Raw genomic sequence first — 19,826 nt, forward strand, 5'->3', positions numbered from 1 at the left:
ATCCAGGATTTTGACCCCAGTGATTATTAAGGAACAGCAATGTATTTCCAAGTTTGGATAGTAGGTGACTTGACGGGGAACTTGCTTAGTGGTGTTCATATGAATGCACTGCTGTTGTCCTTCCAGTTGAAGAGGGTCATGGGTTTGAGAGATGCTGTCGAACAAGCCTTGGTGATAGTGCACACTGCAGCTATTTGCACACGTAGTGGAGGGAGTGAATGTTTTAGGCGGTGGATGGGGTAAGGATTTTGTCAACTGGGCTGGATGTACCTTTGTTATGTCTGAATCCGATGTCTAGTTTGATACCAAGTTTTCCATAAATAAATTAATGATTTGATATAACTGAGTGGCTTGCTTAGCCATTTCAAAGGGCAATTAAGAGTCAAGCACATTGCAATGGGTCTGGAGTCACAATTCAATGCCACAATTCATGGGAAATTTCCTTCCCTAAAGGACAGTAGCAAAGCAGTTAGGTTTTTATGAAAATATAACAGTTTCATGGTCATTATTAACAAATACTAACATTTTATTCCATATTTATTTAATTAACTAAATTCACAAACTGCAGTGATGAGATTTGAACTCACTTCCAGAGCTCCCCGGATGAAAAAGGAGATTGAAATTAAGATAAAGAAGAAAAAGTGCGCTTATGACAGGTGTCAAGTAGAAAATACAATTGAGATCCAAGACCAATACAGAAGGTTCAAAGGGGAGGTGAAAAAGTATATTAGAGAAGCGAAGAGGGATTATGAGAAAAGACTGGCAGCCAACATAAAGTGGAATCCCAAAGTCTTCTATAGGCATATAAATAGTAAAAGGGTGGTAAAAGGAGGAGTAGGACCGATTAGGGACCTAAAAGAGAATTTACACATGGACAAAGGGGCCATGGCTGAGGTATTAATTGAGTACTTTGCATCAGGCTTTACCAAGGAGGTAGATGCTACCCAGGCCATGATGACAGACGAGGAAACTCTGTCGCTAGAAGGGTTCAAAATTGATAAGGAGTAAGTGTTGAATAGACTGTCAGTACTTAAGGTTGACAAGGCACCTGGACTGGATGAGATGCATCCAAGGATATTGAAGGAAGCGAGTGTAGAAATTGCAGGGGCACTGGCCATAATCTTTCTTTCTTACCTAGACTCAGGGGTGGTGCCAGAGGACTGGAAAATTGCACACATTAAGCCCTTGTTCAAAAAAGATTGTAAGGATAAGTCTAGCAATTACAGACCAATCAGTTTAACTTCAGTGGTGGGTAAAATTCTAGTAACAATTATTCGGGATAGAATTAGTAGTCCCATGGAAAAATATGGGTTGATAAGGAAGAGCCAGCATGGGTTTCTAAAGGGGAAATCATGTTTAACTAGCTTGCTGGAGTTTTTTGAAGAGGTAACAGAAAAGGTTGATGAGGGTAATGCTGTTGATGTGGTGTACATGGACTTTCAAAATGCATTTGACACACGTGTCTGTGCCACACAACAGACTTGTAAGGAAAGTTATTGCTCATGGAATAAAAGGGGCAGTAGCAACATGGATATAAAATTGGCTGAAAAATAGGAAGCAGAGAGTAATGGTCAATGGATATTTTTTGGGCTGGAGGAAGGTTTGTAATGGAGTTCCCCAGGGGTCATTATTGGGACCCTTGCTTTTCCTGATATATATTCATGATATAGATCTTGCTGTGCAGGGGACAATTTCAAAGTTTGCGGATGATACAAAGCTTGCAAATGTTGTGAACTGTGAGAAGGATGCTGTGGAACTTAAAGAGGACAAAGACAAGTTGGTGGAGTGGGCAGATAGGGGGCAGATGAAGTTCAATGCAGAGAAGTGTGAGGTGGTGCATTTTGGTATGAAGAACGTGGACAGATAATACAAAATAAGGGGTGAAATTTTGAAGAGCGTGCAGGAGCAGAAAGACTTGGGTGATAATGTGCATAGAGGTGATAATGTGCATAGACCATTGAAGGTGGCAGGACAGGCTATAAAGCATATAGCATCCTGGGCTTTATTAATAGGGGCATAGGGTACAAGACCAGGGAGGTTATGCTGAATTTATAAAAGACCCTCATTAGACCTCAGCTGGAATATTGTGTACAGTTCTGGGCACCATATTATAGGAAGGATGTGAACACATTGGAGAGTGTGCAGAAGAGGTTTACAAGAATGTTTCCAGGAATGAGACACTTCAGTTATGAGGATTGATTGGAGAAGTTGGAACTTTTTTCCTTGGAGAAGAGAAGGCTGAGAGGAGACTTGATAGAAGATTTCAAAATAATGAGGGGCTGGACAGAGTAGATAGGGAGAAGCTGTTCTCGCTTGTAAATGGATCACGAAAGAGAGGGCACAGTTTTAAATTGATTTACAAAAGAAGCAAATGTGACGTGAGAAAAAACTTTTTCACACAACGAGTGGTTCGGGTTTGGAATGCACTGCCTGGAAGTGTGGTGGAGGCAAGTTCAATCGAGACATTTAAGAAGGCATTAGATAATTATTTGAATAGAAAGAAGCTGCAGGGGTATGGGGAAAAGGCAGGGCAATGTCAGTAGGCCATAATGCTCCTTTGGAGAGCCAGTGCGGACATGATGGGCTGAATGGCCTCCTTCTGTGCCATTAAGATTCTGTGATTCTCTGATATTATTCAATCTCTGCCTCCCATTTGACCTGAACTTTGCTCCAGACTCCACATCCTCTCCATCAAAATTGTTGCCTACTTCCATCCCTGTAATCTTACCTACACTCTTTCATGCCGAGGCCATCTACCATGGAAACTCTCATCCTTGTGTTTGTCACCGTTAACCTCAACTATGCCAATGCTCTCCTGACCAGCTTCCCATCTTCCACGCTCCACAGACTTAAACCCATCCAAAACGTTGCTGCCTCTATCCAGCCCCACAGCAAATTCTGCTCACTCACCATGTCTGTGAAATCAATGGAATGTAAATTCAATTGGTTCAGTAGTTGCCATCTCTTCCAGATTGCCAGCCAGGCGATGAAGATGAAAATCTATGCCAATATCTTAGTTATTTGAAGAGGAAAGTTAGTAATCTTCTTATCAAATCTAGATATGAAAGATACCAGGGGTAGCGTTAATAATTCAATGTACTGGTCTGGTCTACACTCCAATAAGATGAGACTTATTTCTTTGAAAGTTTACAATTTTTCTTGGTACTTCCTCCATTTCTTTAAGAATCATTTCCAATTCACTGATAATATTTTATAGGTAGCAAGAGTGCAAGTTAAAGCTAATGAGATTGTTGTATTAAGACCTTTGTGTGTATCACTACCCAGGGGTACAATAAAATCAGTACAAAGCCGAATGACCTTTGCAGGATTTTACTGTAATTCTCAATCTATACAAATTCCTAGTAGTAACAACTGGTAATATATTTCTGAAGTCATGTTGTGTGAATTCTTAGCGCCCAGACCAAATGTGTCTTCACACAGGAGAGTCTAGGCACACCAGTAGAGAAAAAAGATTTATGTAAGGAATATTGGCTTGCAATGTCTTGTGCAGCTGTAACATACAATAGAGGAACTGACCTGATTCAGTATTGAAGTGCCTGTTTCCATCTGTGTTTGATTAATTGTGCAAGAATTATGCTTTAATTTGTTTGAATGCTATCCTCAGCCAGTTAGAATAAATGCATAGCTTAGATAAGAGAATTTGTTGTAATTTGCTCTTGAAATTTGAATGCTTTATCTTTCTATTAAAGAGAATAATTTGTGTTGGCCAGTAATTATCCCTCAACTAACACCACCAAAACATGTTTCTTGGTTATTTGACTGCTGGTTTTGGGACCTGGCTGTGTTTGGCTGTGCATACCTACATGTAACAGCAGTGACTACATTTCAAAACCAATTTATTGGCCGTAAAACATTTTGAGGCATTCTGAGGATATGAAAGGCACTTTATAAGTGCAAGTTCTTTCTTTCTGTGCTTTTTACAATTAGCCTAACATATAGCCACGTGACTCGGTAACAGCAGAGCCACATTTTTGATTGGTCATACCTGATTAATTGATGTGAAGTGGACATGACTGAACAGAAAAAATGGTGAAGGTCTGTTGCACCAGATTTCCACCTTTTTGGTGCCCCATCCAAATTCCGAGTCAACTTGTGGGGCCAGAAGTGTTCATCAGCATGTATTTACTCTGCATTAAATTAGGCCTGTTGATTCCATGAAATTTTCCAAGCATTTTCATCAGTGTAGTGTTGAGTCACCTACCCAACCAAATATAATGGGCAGAATGTTCTCCCCTTGCTAAACAGCAGAACCACTAAGTTGGCTGGGAACCCATTGAATTCATCAGCAGGCTTTGCCGAGGCTCTTTAAACTGAGGCACAATATTAGCATCTCACTTCCGGGTTCCTGGCCAGTCAGGGAGGAAGGGTGGGATGATGCATTGATTCTGTCAAAGGAAGGGTTAATAATTAAAGGGACCCCCGCATGGGTTAGAATGGTTCAACGGGACTTGGATTTTTGAGGGTTCATCAATGGTAGGAATGGAGAGAAACCCGGTTGCTCCCTGGCTGCCTCACACTTATCTGGAGGTCTGGCTGCAGGATCTGAGGGGCTGCAGTGAGGTGATCTTTCCAAAGGATAGGGGGAAGAGGACAACCTCACCAAGTAAGCTGTCATGGATGGAAGTGACCAAGGATGCCAGCAGTCGTAATCTGATCCCTTCAACCGAGAGACAGTGCACGAGATGATCCAGAATCTCAAGAGGGCTTGAAAGGTGCGCAGTACAGCAATTTCAGGTGTCAAGCTCCATACTCTGACTTTCCCAGAATTCTCCTGCACAGAATTCCTCAGAACAGCACATTAACATTCAAGAAGTTGTCAGTCAATAGCTAAGCACTGAAAGCACTCTCTGAAGAGATACACTATGAGCAGCAGACTCTCATCTTGCCATGGCTGCAACTCTTCAGTTTCACTGATCAAAATCTATTCCCAGCCTATGGGCAGAATTTTGGCCTTGGCGCGCGGGCTCAACGGGGGCGTGTGGGGGCAGTCGGGAAGCTGACCGCCACCTGTGATTGGCAGCACACCATAACTTTACATGGGCAGGCCAATTAAGGTCCGCCCAGCATGATACGCGAGCGGCAGCACTGAGCGCTACCTGTGCAGGCGGGGGGGAGGAGGGGGAGCAGGCCGAGCATTCAGTTCACACATGCGCGCAAAAGAGCGGCGAATAATCTCCCTGAGGCACAGAGCTGCCTCAGGGAGATGAAGAATATGTTGAACAACATGAGGAGGGACATATTTTTAATTAAAAAGTTAAGTTTTTATTTTATTTGTATTTGCTTTTGGAAACCTCATCCTAACCGTAGATGAGGCTTCCAAAAAAAATGCAAAGGCTGCTTGGCCTTTTTGCCTGCCTGTCAACTGTTAGGTTGAAAGGGCTATGATAAATCAGACTCAATTGATTACTTAATGGCCTTAACAGGCCTTTTAATTGTCTGAACTATCGCGTGACTGCGCATTGACGTTAGCACGCTCAACCGATGTCAATGAGCATAATTTCACGCTTGGTTGGGTCAGGTGCGTGCACGCCTGCCAAGCATAATTTTCTGCCCTATCGGTTTCAATGAAGTAATTCTCCCTGTTATGTACTCACCTCAGTGACCCTGGTGAATACAACACAGTTTGGAAATGAATTTTCTACCTGTTAAAAGCAGAGTAATTGACTGAAACAGCAGTTAATTGCTTATTATAATATTTGAACCTCTTACCTGCAGCTGCATAGAGTTTTTTGCTCACCTTCGAATGTGCCTAGGTGAAAGCCAGAAACAGGCATGATGATGTTGGGCTCTCTGCCGGATGTCACATTTTAGGGGGTTTAACTCCCCGTACACACCAAAACCCTCTCCCATTTGCTTGTGAAAACTCTCCACAATGGGTGTAGAGAACTTCTAAGACATGTAGTTTACAAAACCCTATAGTAAAATGTGTAGCAGCATGATGAGGCTTAAAATTTTCAACCTGTTTTTCTTATTTGGCTTCTTTTCTCTCCTCTTTCTGCTTAGTTGATCCAAAGACATTGTGCCAAGTGCTCCAGTATGTTCATAAAATTGGGACTTTAAGTTTCAGAATGGGACATTCTCTTTATTTCTGATTTTTGAAGAAGGAAGAGCAATGAGAAATGCCAGTCAGGTTTGGCTGAATCACAGGCAGACTGCTAGTAACCTCCAGTGCAGATTTACAGGCAGAGGTGATATGGACTTTCCTGATAGCAGTCAGGTGGAAATAAGTAGCTAGGCTCCAGGTCAGCAGTCTTACAGAAGCAGAGCCATGCCATCTGCTGCAAGGACACATGCAGCAACATACTCCGTTAGGTTTGTACTGGTAGTGGCACTGTTCATCTGCTGTGCCATCTTCCTCTAACTCCTTCCAGGCTTGCTTCAACATTGCTCTGCTGAAAGTTTGCCCTGAAATGGCAAGTGACACCATCATCCTTGCCAGAAGTTCTTTCTGACCGCATCCATTAAAATAAAATAAGGGAAGGCTTGCATTTATATAGCACCTTTCACGTCCCAGGCCACCTCAAGGAATTAACAGCCAATGAAATACATTTTTGAAGTGTAGTCGTTGTTGTAATGTAGGAAAGGCAACAGTCAATATGCCCACAGTAAGCTCCCACAAACTTCAATATGATATCAACCAGATAGTCTGTTTTTTGTAATGTTAATTAGCCAGAACATAACACCCCTGCTTTTCTATGAAATAGCATCATGGGATCTTTTACACCCACCTGCTAGGGTAGGAAGGTTCACAGTTTAACATCTCACTTAAAAGAGAGCACCTTCAACAATGCAGCACTCCCTCAGTACTGCATTGTAGCATCAACCTTGATTTTTATTATCTAGCCCCAAAGAGAGATTTGAACCCATAACCTTGTAGCTCAGAAGTAAGAGCTCTACCAGCTGAGCCACAACTGACACTTTGACAAATGTTTAGCTTGTGGTTGACAGAAACTTGGGGGGCTTTAGTTAATACTGAGGAAGACCGGACCAAAATACAAGAAGGCATTAAGAAGAATGGATGTGTAAATGGCAAATTATTTTCAATATAGATGAGTGAGAATTGGTGCATTTTGGTGGGAGGAATAAATAAACAATTTACTCCTTGGAAGACAAGAGTTTAAATGGGTTAGAGGCTCCAAAGAATTTCAGGGTACAGATTCACAATCAGTAGCAATGCAGGTTTACAAACAATAAAAAGTGCAAACAGGCACTGGAGTTCATTTTTGGAGGAACTTGTTAACTTATATTGCACTTTGGTTAGACCACACTTAAGTGCACAGTTCTGATCTTCATATTTCAAAAAGGAACACTGGAGAAAGTGCAAAAAAGATTCGCAAGGATGAGTGGGTACGATAATCAGGGCAGACTGAACAGGCTGATAGAGAACTTTAAATCTCTGAACAGCACTGTTAGGGTAAATGTAGAGATGTTTCTGCTTGTGGGAATGACTCAGTCTAGGGGCCATAAATGTAAAATAATTGTTAATAAATCAAATAAGGAATCCAGAAGAAACTTTGTTACTCAGAGTGGTGAGAATGTGCATACCACATGAAATGGCTGTGATGAATAGCAGAGATACAGTAAAGGGAAAGCTAGATAAATACATGAGGGAGAAAGGAGTGGAAGGATATGTTGATAGGGTGAGATGAAGTCGGTTGGAAGGAGAATCTTATGGAGGATAAACATTGGCTTAGACCATTTGGGCTGAATGACCTGCTTCTGCGCTGTAAATTTTACATAATTCTGTGTAATTGCTAATTTGCTCCATCCCTTGATCAACAGACTTGGGCCTGAATTTTGCGTAAGTCGTGCACGCCCGATTGGCGGGACTGGAAGTGGAGGGGTTATCCACTCCCGCCCACAATTGCAAAATGGAGGCAATTTCATGCTGGCTGGCCAGTTAAGGGCCAGCCAGTGTGAAACGCAGCTGGATATAAGCTCTGCACTGCTGGCGGTGCGGGATCTTGTGGGGTGCCAGGCCCAATGTGGACACGGCAGGGGCTTTAAACAGAGCAGAGGCAGCTCCCTAGAGGCTGCCAGGAGGTTCAGAGAACTCTGAGAGAGCTGTCCAGGGAAGAACTGAAGACTTTGATGTTGGAAGGTGTCATGGTGTCAGCACCCGCTGTGCACGACAGGTAGGAGGGCAGTATCGGCGGGCACTCTGCCCCCCACATTTTGAACGGCTACCTGCACACTGTAGCGGAGGCAGAGTGCCAGGCATGACATACTGATGCTGCAGGATGGCAAGAGGAGACCACCAGACCAGACGAAGAAGGCATGGACAGAAGTGGCAGCCCAGGTGAGTGGGCAGGATGTGGCGCAGGACACATGGATCCAGTGCTGCAAAAGGTTCAGTGATCTACTGCGCTATGCAAGGGTGAGTACCAACTTGGCATGGAACTATGTATAGATGTCTTGGAGAGTGGCCATTTATCATGGCATTCAAGGGTGTAAGATTTAGAGTGCCAAATTATACCTGTACCAGCCAAGGCTGGGAGATCTGCTAGCTAATGTTGAGTGCACAGAAGGGTGAGGTGTAATGTGACAGGCACCTTAATCCTGTTCTCCAGGATGGGGGTGCAGTGTAGGCTTGTATGGTGCTGCAGGTAGACTAATGAATGCACTTTTGTCCGTACAGGAAAAGAGAAGCCATAATGCTGTGGTGCGCACACAAATGGGTAGTGCAGTGCCCAACCTGCTCATACTCAGCAAGTTCGAGATGGACGCCCTGGAGTTGGAATGTAAGCGTGGAGCTCACGGAGAGGCAGGGGTCTCAGAGGAAGGCAAGAGTCCAGCAGACAGGTGAGAGACTGGGGGAGAGTGCAAGAAATGTAGGGTCATGTCATCTCCAATGGGATGTTCAAACCAAGAGTCTCCATTGCTTGCCAAATCACAATGCTTCAGTGAGGCAGGTGTCCATGGTGTCAACAAATTGTCTTGCATGCACAGTCACTTTGTGATGATGACATCTACTGACATATTGTCTTACTCCCTCAGATGTGCCATGTTCAAGATGCAGCAGAGACCCAGAGGATCCTCCATTGACAACCAACGAGGAGCCATGGACAGAGGCACCTGCGTCACATCCTCTCTCAGAACCCAGTGCCAGGGCACGCTGGTGGGCTTTAGCGCATTGGCTCTGTTGGTATTGGACATTCGTGAGGGCGCATGAGGAGCTGGCGTAGGCAGAGAGTGCCCAAGGTGCCAGTAATAGAACGATTATTGGAGACCAAGACCATGCTGAGTCTGAGGCAGATGATTAGCCTATGGAGTTGTCCATCAGGCAGCAGATGCTGGATATCAGTGGGATGCATGGGAAGATCTGGCGGAGTTCCTTAAGTGTTTTCTTGCCACGGGCTCTATCATGGAAGAGTCCATGCGGAGCGTGAGCACTGCGTTGACCCGGAGCTCCGATCTCATAGCCTCCTCCACCACGACTCTTGTGGAGAGGCAGTTCCAGGAACAGAATCAGGAGTTCCTGGGGCTGCGCAGGGACCGACAATCCCACACGCTGGCAGTGACATCAGCAGGTCACTGCCAGTGTGAGAGATGGATGAGGCACCTAGTCTCTCTGCCAGCTGTCCATCCATTGATGGTGAGCGGGGAGGTTCAAACTGACCTCGCGCTGGTGGACCAGCTTCATGTTGGATCTGCGGGCTCCTCCCAGGGTGTTGCAAATGAAGGCAGTAGCTCTTCCACCCCTCTGCTAGTGGCTGTCACATCTGATGAGGCCACGATGACTGATGAGTGTCCAGCCATGGCGCTGGACACTACCGCCCAGACACTACTGCACAGGCTCCGCCAGCCCGACGACATCTCCCAAGGTCATCAGGACTGACAGGGCAGCACAGTCAGCAGGCTGTCTCTAATGCTGCTGCCAGCAGGGGGGGTTGGCGGGGGAAGGGGTACCAAGACAGCACTTGCAAGTAGAAATTTAAGGCACTGTGAATGCAAGAGGGGTTGGCACGGGTGATATAAATTAAATTGATACGTGTTCAATGTTCAAATTATGTAAATGTGACCACCATTTAAAGATGTTATGATGTGTCATGGCCTGATTATGCTTTATGTTTCTCATAGGTGTTGGGCATGGGAGTGGCTTGTGACAGACGGAAAGGGCTGCAAAGTTTATTTCAGAGGTAGTTAGTTAACATAGGGGGTCACAGGATGGCCTCCTTAGGACCATTCAGTAAGGAGGTGTCACCCTTGCCCTCACTTTCAAGCTATGTTTTGGATGCCCAGCTGAATGAGCGGAGAACCCAGGCCTCCCTGGTCTCCCACTAGGTCCATCACTTCTGCAGCCACATCCTTGCCCTGGACCTCCTCCAGCTCCTCATCAGACACATCAGTTGAGACATCCTCTGCGATCTGGGGAGCTGCCTTGCTGTCTTCACCCTCCAATAGGTCCCCCCCTTGACAGAACCAAATTGTGCATAGCGCAGCACACAACGACAATAAGGAAGACAAGCATTGGAGGATGTTGCAGTGCTCCCTCTGATCAGTCTAGGCAATGGAACCTCATCTTGAGCAGGCCAATGGTTCTCTCAATTACCATCCTTATAGAGGCATGACTTCTATTGTACTTCTTCTCCACTTCTGTTCTTGGATGTCGGAGCGGCATCATGAGCCACCTTTTCAGGAGATAGCCTTTGTCACCCAGGAGCCAACCATCCAACTGATCTGGAGCGACTGAGAGCCCTGGCACCTGGGAGTTTCACAGGATGTAATGCATCATGGGAGCTGCCAGGGTATCTGGCACAGACCTACTAAATCTGTGCCTTGTGGTCACAAACAATTTGGATGTTGATGGAGTGGAACCTCTTTCTGTTGACAAAGGCCCCTGGCTCACCCGCTGGCACCTTTATGGCCCATGAGTGCAGCCTGTTACTGTAATTATCCAACTTGATGTTCATTTACCTAATGTTTGCGCTCCTCAGTTACCAGCCCATATTGTGTCTGGTATTTGGAACGGGGCAGCCCAGCAATTGCAGCAAAGCTTCTGGCTCGCTCAGCCTGACTGGTATCATTGGACTAGAAATGAATGAAGTTCACCATCCGTCTGAACAATGCGTCAGTGACCAGCTTGGAGCAGCTGTGGGCAGCAGATGGACCCGGGGAGTGAAGAAGTTCAGGGTCACTGTCACCGTCAGAGCCATTGGCACCGGGTGGCCACCAACACAGTTCGAGGCAATCTCTTGGCCAATCATGTGGTAAATGGAGGTCACAGTCTCCCTAGAGAAGTGGAGGCTCCTTCGGCACTGGACCTCCAGCATGTTCATGTAGCTGGAGTGCAGTCCATAGGCTGTTGCTGCAGGATAAAAGGTATCTTCTTTGGACCCTTCCACCTTGGACTTCCTGCTGGCCCTGCACCCTATGCGGCTGTGCCTCTCTTTCCACAGGTCACTTTGGGGACACTGCCTGTGGACAACTGCCTTCCTCTCCATTCTGGCCCTCTCCTCAGAGGTGGAGAAGGAGGGCCGTCCAGCAGAGTAGACAATCCCCATTTGCCGGGATACAGGTGGCACAGGATAGTGCCCTGAAGGGTGCACTTGGCAGAAAGCCTCTAGAAAAGCTTGTAAGCCAAACAGTCCTCTAGAAAACACAGAAAATGCAATGAACTGTTAGAGAAGCAACTCAACCACCTCTCACCGTAAGTCCTACCTACTTACATAGCCACGGCTCTGGTCGACTCTTATCCTGCCCTGGATTGAGTTTGTCTTAAAAACAGGATGGCCGCTTGCCCATGTGGCCCGTACGTGGACCACAAAATCACATGGGCCATGTATAAATTCAGGACAATTGCATGTTTAATGGGCTTAATTGCCTTATTAGTTGTTGGCGGGCGTGCTTCAGGCTCCCGCGCCTGCCCGCTGACGGTAATATTGCACAAGTTTGGGTCAGCCGCATGCCTGATCCAGCAACGTAACATTCTGCCCTTGGTTTCCCACTTCCTGTTTATTGTGGCAGGAACGAGGTTTCCAAAGCAGCATTTTATGTTTCCCAAAATTTTGTTACCCGATTTTTGTTACCAAACCTTTTCATAGCTAAAGTGTATGTTTAGATTATTAGCAACGTTTATAATGACTACCAACACTTTTATCTTCATACACATTCATTTCCCTTTAAGTGGCTATGCCTCTAATTGTACCCATCACCATCTGTAAAAAGAGTTGTAAATGCCAAACATAATAAGGGCTGGTAACTGAGGAAGGCAAATATTAGGTAAAGAAACATCATGCTAGATAAGTACAGTAACATTTGAGGAGGTATTAAGAACACTTCACCCAACTAACACCTGAAGGAGGATCAAATAGAATATCTGTCTCAGTGTCTTAGTTTATCCAACTTTAGAAAATCAAAAGCTAAAAGAAGCAGTTCATTTAAAAGTTTGAAAAACCTCTCATTACAAACTCTTGATACAGAGTTTGACTTGTTATTTTTCCATGCTTAATAAGTTACCTATATGTAACTTGGTTGGTCTCAGTTGAAGATCCATCAAGAAATTCAACAATCACTCTCAATGAAAAATCAAAATTCAAGTCAGTTTGGCTTAGTTGGTTGATCTCTTCTCTACCTTTTCTGAATGTAAAATGCATAAATTCTGTTACAATTTAAATCAAATAAAATGGATATAGTGTTACAACCGGTTCCCGGGTGAGGTCCCCCAACTTGTTAACTTCCTGAATGGGACCCCAATTTTGTTATGCTCCCAGGTGAGGAGGAATGAGCTGGCTCCCCTTCTTTATTCAACCCTCCCCCCCCCACCCCCATCACCTGGTTGGTCACAACAAGGTTAATTTAAAGGGATCTCTTCCCCCATGGATACCTTTTTCTTGTCCAAATGTATTTGTTTTTTTAGAAGGAACCAATTTAATCAGGCTTCTTTGAGTCAAAGAAAGAGTAAGTTTATTAGTTACTAAAGACCCAAGAAAAATAATAAAAGTGCAACATACACACACAAATTAGAAATGAGAAGGTATGAGTCCAAAAATAAAAATTTAAAAAAGATATACGAATCAGTCTTTGGCTTGTCTGTGAGGCATAGATGGTGATACATTGAGGCCATTAAGTTGGGTGATTCCGATAGAGCTAACACTGAGGATTTAGCAATTGGTTTGGAGCCACATGGTTCTGCAGGTTGGCTGAAGAAGCTGACATATTCCCTTTTCGATTGTGGCTTTGCTAACTTGTCTCCAGCAACAGAGAGAGGGAGAGAGACTTTGCCTGCAACAGCAGGGGTGACTAGTTGATCATCTTCTTGCTGTCACAGACACAGCAACCCAGCACAGTAGCACCGCTCTGTAGCTAGCCTTTTCAACCCATTTTCCCCTGTGTAGTTCTGTAAGGGAAAAAAACCTTGCCTTACTCCCAGGGTCTGTTTTCTTTGATCGCCAACCATTTTACACATTCTGAGATATGAATCAACAGGAGATGGATTTTAGATGCCTGCTGAGTCATGGTAATCAGTTTTTCGTCTCTACAACCGCAGGAGATTAAAGTTCAGTCTTTTGTACTTTTCTTATCCTCCTTTTAAGTGTCTCTGCTTGAAGAAGGCCATGAAACCTTTTCAGGTGGGACATTCTATATTCTCTCATAACAGGTCTGTCAGTATAATCACATAGGAATTTTCCAAAAAGTGATCACTTTACATTATCAGCCATCTTTTGCTCAGCATACTTGCTTGTATTTCTTTCAAAACATGCACGTCTTCTTTAAAAAGCTCAATATGCCTGTGAGTAATTTGTGGCTGTAATCGGCTTTTTATGACAATAAGAATCAGAAAAGTTAACACATCCTCAGGAACTTCAGTGTGCTCTGTTAACTACTTTGTATCCTTTGTTAATTTAGACTTCCAAATGCAATGGTGTGAGCTTTCTTTCGAATTAGTGTGCACATAGCTGTACCTAGTTTCTACTTAATCATTTTTGTCTTACCAGGTTGTTGGTGTTGCCCAAGCAATCAACAAGAAATGTGGAACAAATGGAGCATTCACCAAAAAAGATGAAAAGGTAAAATAAATGCAACAATTTGAGGTTGATTACTCATTTTTTTGTTGAGCAAGGAACCTTGCTTTGTTTAAATGAGAAGGGATTACAATATATAATAGAGTAAGCGAAGGGGCAGGGCAGGTAACCAATTTCTAAATTATAGATGTCTTCCAGTAATATTATGCCAGGTAGATTATTACCTTGTGTGAGTGCAAGAATGGGATCATTTATTACTTGCTGAAAGATTTGTTCTTTGGTATGTCAGTCAGGTTTATTTATATCTATGTATAACATAAAGTGAAATAAAGGAAAGCAAGTATTTGCAAAATTTAATTTAAAAGGTTGAAAGAAGGTTTTTTTTAAACATCTTAACATTTTATTTTGCATTAAAAGTGCAACATTCTGCTCTAGTATTTGATGTATCTAATTTATTATTTCTCATTGTTGTATTATACACTGCAACTATTAGTTTTATGTTAACATGCCTTCATGATTTGTATGTTTAGTTTTCCAACCAATGAAGCAGTCTAAAGGAGGCTTTCACGCAAACAGAATTGTAAAGCATTGGAATAATACTTGCTAGTAAAGTCCCAGTTGCTTTATTTAGGTGTTAAATGTTTATTAGATTGGCACCTAGGTTTCCAGAAGTAATTCCTTGGAGTAAGTAGGCCTGTTATAGCTGATTCACCTTGGGTGTACTTTCTCTTTCCCCTTCTCTACTTGTCACCTCTTCACCCTCCACAGTTGAAGGCAGTGAATCGTGCTGAGGTAAAGTTCCACAATGGTGTTGGGCACCTAATGTTTTTCTCAAATGGGCATTTGTGAATGTGAGACTGGACAGTGAATGTTGCTGGGCTATTTACCGCTGTGGGCCTTGACAGCTGATTGATTTGTATAGTAGACTCAAAATCATTAAGTGCCAGGCAGGAGTATGTTTAAGTCTGTATTAGTTCAGCTAAAGGCACAATGGCCTTTTGTCAGAGGTAGTATTTTCAAGTTCTACCCCAATACTTTAATATGGAATATAAGTTAACAATATTGAAAAAATACATAATTGTGACTGTTGTTAGAATCATAAAATGCTACAGCACAGAAGGAGGCAATTTGGTCCATCATGCCTCTGCCAGTTCTTGGAAAGAACTGTCCAAATTTGTCCCACTTCCCAGCTTTTTTGTGATGTTGCCTTTAGCTGAAATAATTAAGGTGCTGTTTACTTGTTTTAGTGATTCAGGTAGGCATTATAGATCCCTTGCATGATAGCAGGGAGCTGTTTTACCAAGTTGATTCTGAAGGCAATGCTTTCAGAGCAGATGGCAACCAAAAGGAGCGCATCTTGTCTGAGATTATCTTTATATGAATTCCATGTGGTGTTGCGGGCACTCGATATGTGGAATCACCCATTTGGTATCCTGACCAACATACTCCCTCAATCAGCATCATACAAAACAGATTTATTCAATTGTTCTTTATTAGATCTGCTGTATGCAAATTTTAACCTATTATATGTGACATATATTAGGATATTATTGAGATATAGTAAGGTGCTGTATAAATGCAAGATTATTATTTTTATATTTAACATTTAAATGTGTAAATATGCCTCTCACAGGAATGTAGCATCTAAACACTACTGGGAGAAATTTAACCTAAAATGCAGATGGGTTTGGGTTAGGTAAAAGGAGTTAAAGCCTTAAAAACAGATTCTGAAACTCACCTCCAACTCCTCCATTTCCAGCTTTAATTGAGGTCAAAATGTGGGAGGGCAACCAGCCCACTCCAAGAAGGCAGGCTGGAACTTCAGATATGGCAATGAAGTTGAGAGTCTCATTGCCACACAGCTTTTTAACTTTAATTCTGGTCAACCGAGTTACCTGAGTATCGGTGAACCCAGTAGCTCTTCTAGCTGAAATTTCTAATTGATAGCTGATTGAGGTTGTCTTCTGATCATAAAAAATTCATCGTATTTGATTTTAAATTGAAAAATGAAAATCTCTGTTAAAAATTTAAATTGTTATAGTTGTGGCTATAGAGCAATAGTAAGAATACTGCTGGGTGTAACTGGGAATATGTAATTTGATTCAAGAAGTCCACTTGTGTTTTACCTACTGGGAAGCTGGCTAGTCACCTTAACCACCTAAATTACTGATTATCCAATATTTAGACTTTAGAGCCTTTTTAAGATAACTATTGTGATTTATTTTTCTGTTTAAGTTGTGAATTGATTCTCCTTGTGGTCCAAGTCTTAATCTTGACTTATTTTTAAGTTATACAACAGGAAAAGTTAGAAATTGGAAAGTAAATTGATACTAATTGTATCTTCTTGATGTTGAATTCTATTGTGCAGTATCATTATTGTAATTTGTTTTTAGGATTTTGCTGCCTATTTGACGTTTTGCGGGATTGTCCTTCACAAAGCTAAAGTTTATGAGACCTCATTGCTTGAAAACAGACGCAACCAGGTACTGCCAAGGACGAATGTGATATTCGCCGGATCCCAGCATTAGCACATTGGTTGAGTACTAGGGATGGGGAGATGGATTCCTGTGGGGTTCCCTTGTTCATCCCCTAGAGCTACGTGGAAGAGCCCTTGGAACCCCCCAAAAATTGCATTCACGCCATTTTTCCATGGTATCTAATACTCTACCACCAAAAATACAGCGGCTGCATAGCAACCCATGAAACTTTCCTCTGTGGGTTCCTGATCAGATGTTGATTTGCTGATTATTTTATTTATCTATCTATCATGCCCGTTACAGCAGGTGTTACCTTTGCACAAAACGCTAACAAACCACAGCTGAAGAGACTCAAAAATATATACGAGAAAAGAAGAGCAGTAATTTGCTGACCTTCAGATAACCTGGTTTTCCCCAAGGACAGGGGGCATGCATCTACTCATCTCGTGAAACAGCCAACTTTTACGGCACTGGATTAAATTCCACAGGGGATGTCCCTTTGTTCACAGGGTCCCAGATGGCCTGTTGCCCTCACCGTATTCTTATCAACATGTATTTTCAGTAAAAGCAAAATATATTTGAGCTGAAGGGTAGGAAAATGTCTAGGATTGTTTGAGTGCCTGTTACCAATATTGTAAATGTGTTCTTGGAGGAGTTCTCTGATGCCAACAGCAAAATAATACATATTTTCATTTTTAATGTGTTTGTAATTCCACTAGAAATGCTAATCAGAGGAATGTTTTTGTTAATGTATTTACAATATCACTGCACATAATTACCAGAGATACTCTTATTCCATATCACAAACTGATACAAATGACCTTTTGGGGGTTTCCTTTGAATTAAAAAAATGGCTTGTTGAATTTTTGTCACTTTAATAAATATGGAGAAATAACAATGCTTCACTTACTTATTATTTATACTTTCTTTCACAAGGTTCTACTTGATCTTGCAACTCTGATATTTGAGGAGCAGCATTCCTTAGAAATAGTTTTGAAGAAGATTGCAGCAACTATCCTTTCATTCATGCAGGCTCAGAGCTGTACCATCTTCATTGTGGATAACAATTCCTCTGTGAGTATTATAATGTCATATCGGCCCACACCTGTCAAAGATATGGAAGTTGGGTGGGGTGGGGAGGGGAGTGCAAAAATTCCTCAGCTGCACTGGTAGATTCCCATGGTTACTTTAGCAGAAATTCACCAGGCTTGAGGGGCTGAATGGCCTGCTCGTGCTCCTGTTTCTTATATCTTTATGATCGCAAAATCTACCAGGATCCAGATGCATTTTCATGACCATATATGAGAATTTCTGCAATGCCTAGATTCTGCAAAGAGCAGAACCTAGCTCTCTGGTGTACCAGGGTCAGGTGGAGTTTGGACTCCATATGCTGGAAGTTTCTGCATCCTAAGCCTCATGGGTATCTAACATATGGCTGGCATGCTGAGTGAGAGAGGTAACAGACACCTGAAGGGCGGAAATAGGCTTAACTTTGAGGGGGTTGGGGGGAACACAATGGGATCATGGCTAGGACCCTAAAGGAGCATATTTTTAATTTATTAAACTGCAGCCCCCCTACAAAAAGATTATTTTCAGTGTTTCCAGGGAGTTGTTAGGAGTTGGGGATTATGTGGGGGGAAGCTGGAATCACCTTACTCATGCCTCCAACCCCCAGATCTGGCAGTAAGGTTGGATGCTCCAGTACTTTGGATTGGTAAGTGTCTGCAAAGCACTCTAGAGTCCTAGGTGCTTGGCAGCCCTATTCAGATGGGGCACCTTCTCCTTGACCCGGCATATTATTGCAGGGTCAGTGCTGGAGAGTGTTTCTGGTATTAGTTCTGTGAAAAGCACTGAGTCTGTGAAAATTCAGCCAGAGATCATTTAGGAAGAACTTTTCCTCATTCGCTCTGAAGTGAGTCACCATTTCACCCTATTTCTTTATATATTTTCGTTACTTTTCCAATTATGTTAAGCTTTTAATTGTGGGGGTTGCTTGATGAGGTAACAAACAGCTTATTGTTTTTCTGAGATATATGTCCCCTGGGATCAGATGCAATAGCTTTGTAAATTTTAAATGCAAGCAGTTAATAAAAAGCCCATTGAGATACTGGTGATAAGGCCACATGCAGTCTTTTCATTATTCATTTAGCCTTCCTTTTAGTAATTCCTATTATGGCCTCCCAAATCCCTGATGCCAGCTTCCTTCATTTATTCTCCATGAGACTATTTTTTCAGTATTGCTTACTTGAACTTCTTCAATGGCATCAGTGCCAGTCTCATAAGCAAGAAAGAATGAATATACAAAATAATCAACAGCTAAAGATAAGTTTCAGAGCAATAGAAAACAGAGGTTAACCTGTCATCTTTGGGGTAGGCAATGGCATGGTGGTCTTATCACTGGACTAGTAATCTAGAGGCCTAAGCTAATGTGCTGGGGGCATGGGTTCAAATCCCACCACAGAAGTTGGTGGAATTTATGTTAAACTAAAATAAATATCTGGAATTAAAAACTAGTCTTAGTAATAGTGACCATGAAACTTTCATCCATCTGGTTCATTAATGTCCTTTCAGGAAGGAAAGAAATCTGGTGTCCTTATCTGGTCTGGCCCATATGACTCCAGAGCCACAGCACTGTGGTTGACTCTTAACTTCCTTCTGAAATAGGCAGTTAATGCTGGTCTTGCCAATGACACTTGCATCCCATGAACAAATAAGTAATCCTAACTGTTTTTTAAAGAGCCCTTTAAGTTTTACTGGCCTCTTCCAGAATAAGCAATTTGGAATAGCCTGGCCTGTGTGCGCATGGAACTGGCTATCAGAAGGCACATGCCATTAGTCCCAGCATGCTTTGTTATGATCCCAGCTGATGTTACTGCTGAACAAGTCGGATTCCATGGTGAAACCCGGCTTGATAGATCCTGACTTTTGATTTTTGTTTAGAAATGTGGAGAGCGGCTACTGAACAGAGGAGTCAGCTGATGAACTTTTAACACAAGAATAAAACATTTATTAGACAAGAAAAGATGAACTATATTACAAAGCTCCTTCACCCACAACTATACCTTTACAGAAATATATGGGCTTATAAGGATAGCACAAGTTACAAAAGCTATCTTATACTCTAATGTTCACCACAATAAGTACACAGCCCATGTAAACCAATAGGTGACCTGTGGTCAGGCACACCACACTCTGAAACTAAGGGCGGGATTTTCCACACCCGCCCACTGCCGCGATCTTCTGGTCCCGCTGCAAGTCAATGGTCTTCTGGCTGGGCTGCTGCTTTACCCGCGGCGGGTCCCACCCGCGACAGGGCCGGAAAATCCCGACCCAAGTGACAGGTGCCACCCCAAATAGATGCTGT

General features: G+C 42.9%; 1 protein-coding gene across 5 annotated transcripts in view; it reads left to right on the forward strand.

The window, feature by feature from the left end:
- Positions 1 to 19,826, forward strand: part of pde5ab (phosphodiesterase 5A, cGMP-specific, b) — a 232,917-nt gene that overhangs the window by 126,400 nt on the left and 86,691 nt on the right. For all 5 annotated transcript variants that reach the window (XM_078543324.1, XM_078543308.1, XM_078543317.1 and 2 more), the window contains exons 4-6: positions 13,959 to 14,030; positions 16,379 to 16,468; positions 17,399 to 17,536. In XM_078543324.1, the coding sequence (XP_078399450.1) occupies positions 13,959 to 14,030; positions 16,379 to 16,468; positions 17,399 to 17,536 (300 nt within the window). The remainder of the gene's footprint in view (positions 1 to 13,958; positions 14,031 to 16,378; positions 16,469 to 17,398; positions 17,537 to 19,826) is intronic.

The sequence above is a fragment of the Cetorhinus maximus genome, chromosome 1, assembly GCF_964194155.1.
Source record: "Cetorhinus maximus chromosome 1, sCetMax3.hap1.1, whole genome shotgun sequence".
In the NCBI taxonomy this organism is placed as follows: Eukaryota; Metazoa; Chordata; class Chondrichthyes; order Lamniformes; family Cetorhinidae; genus Cetorhinus; species Cetorhinus maximus.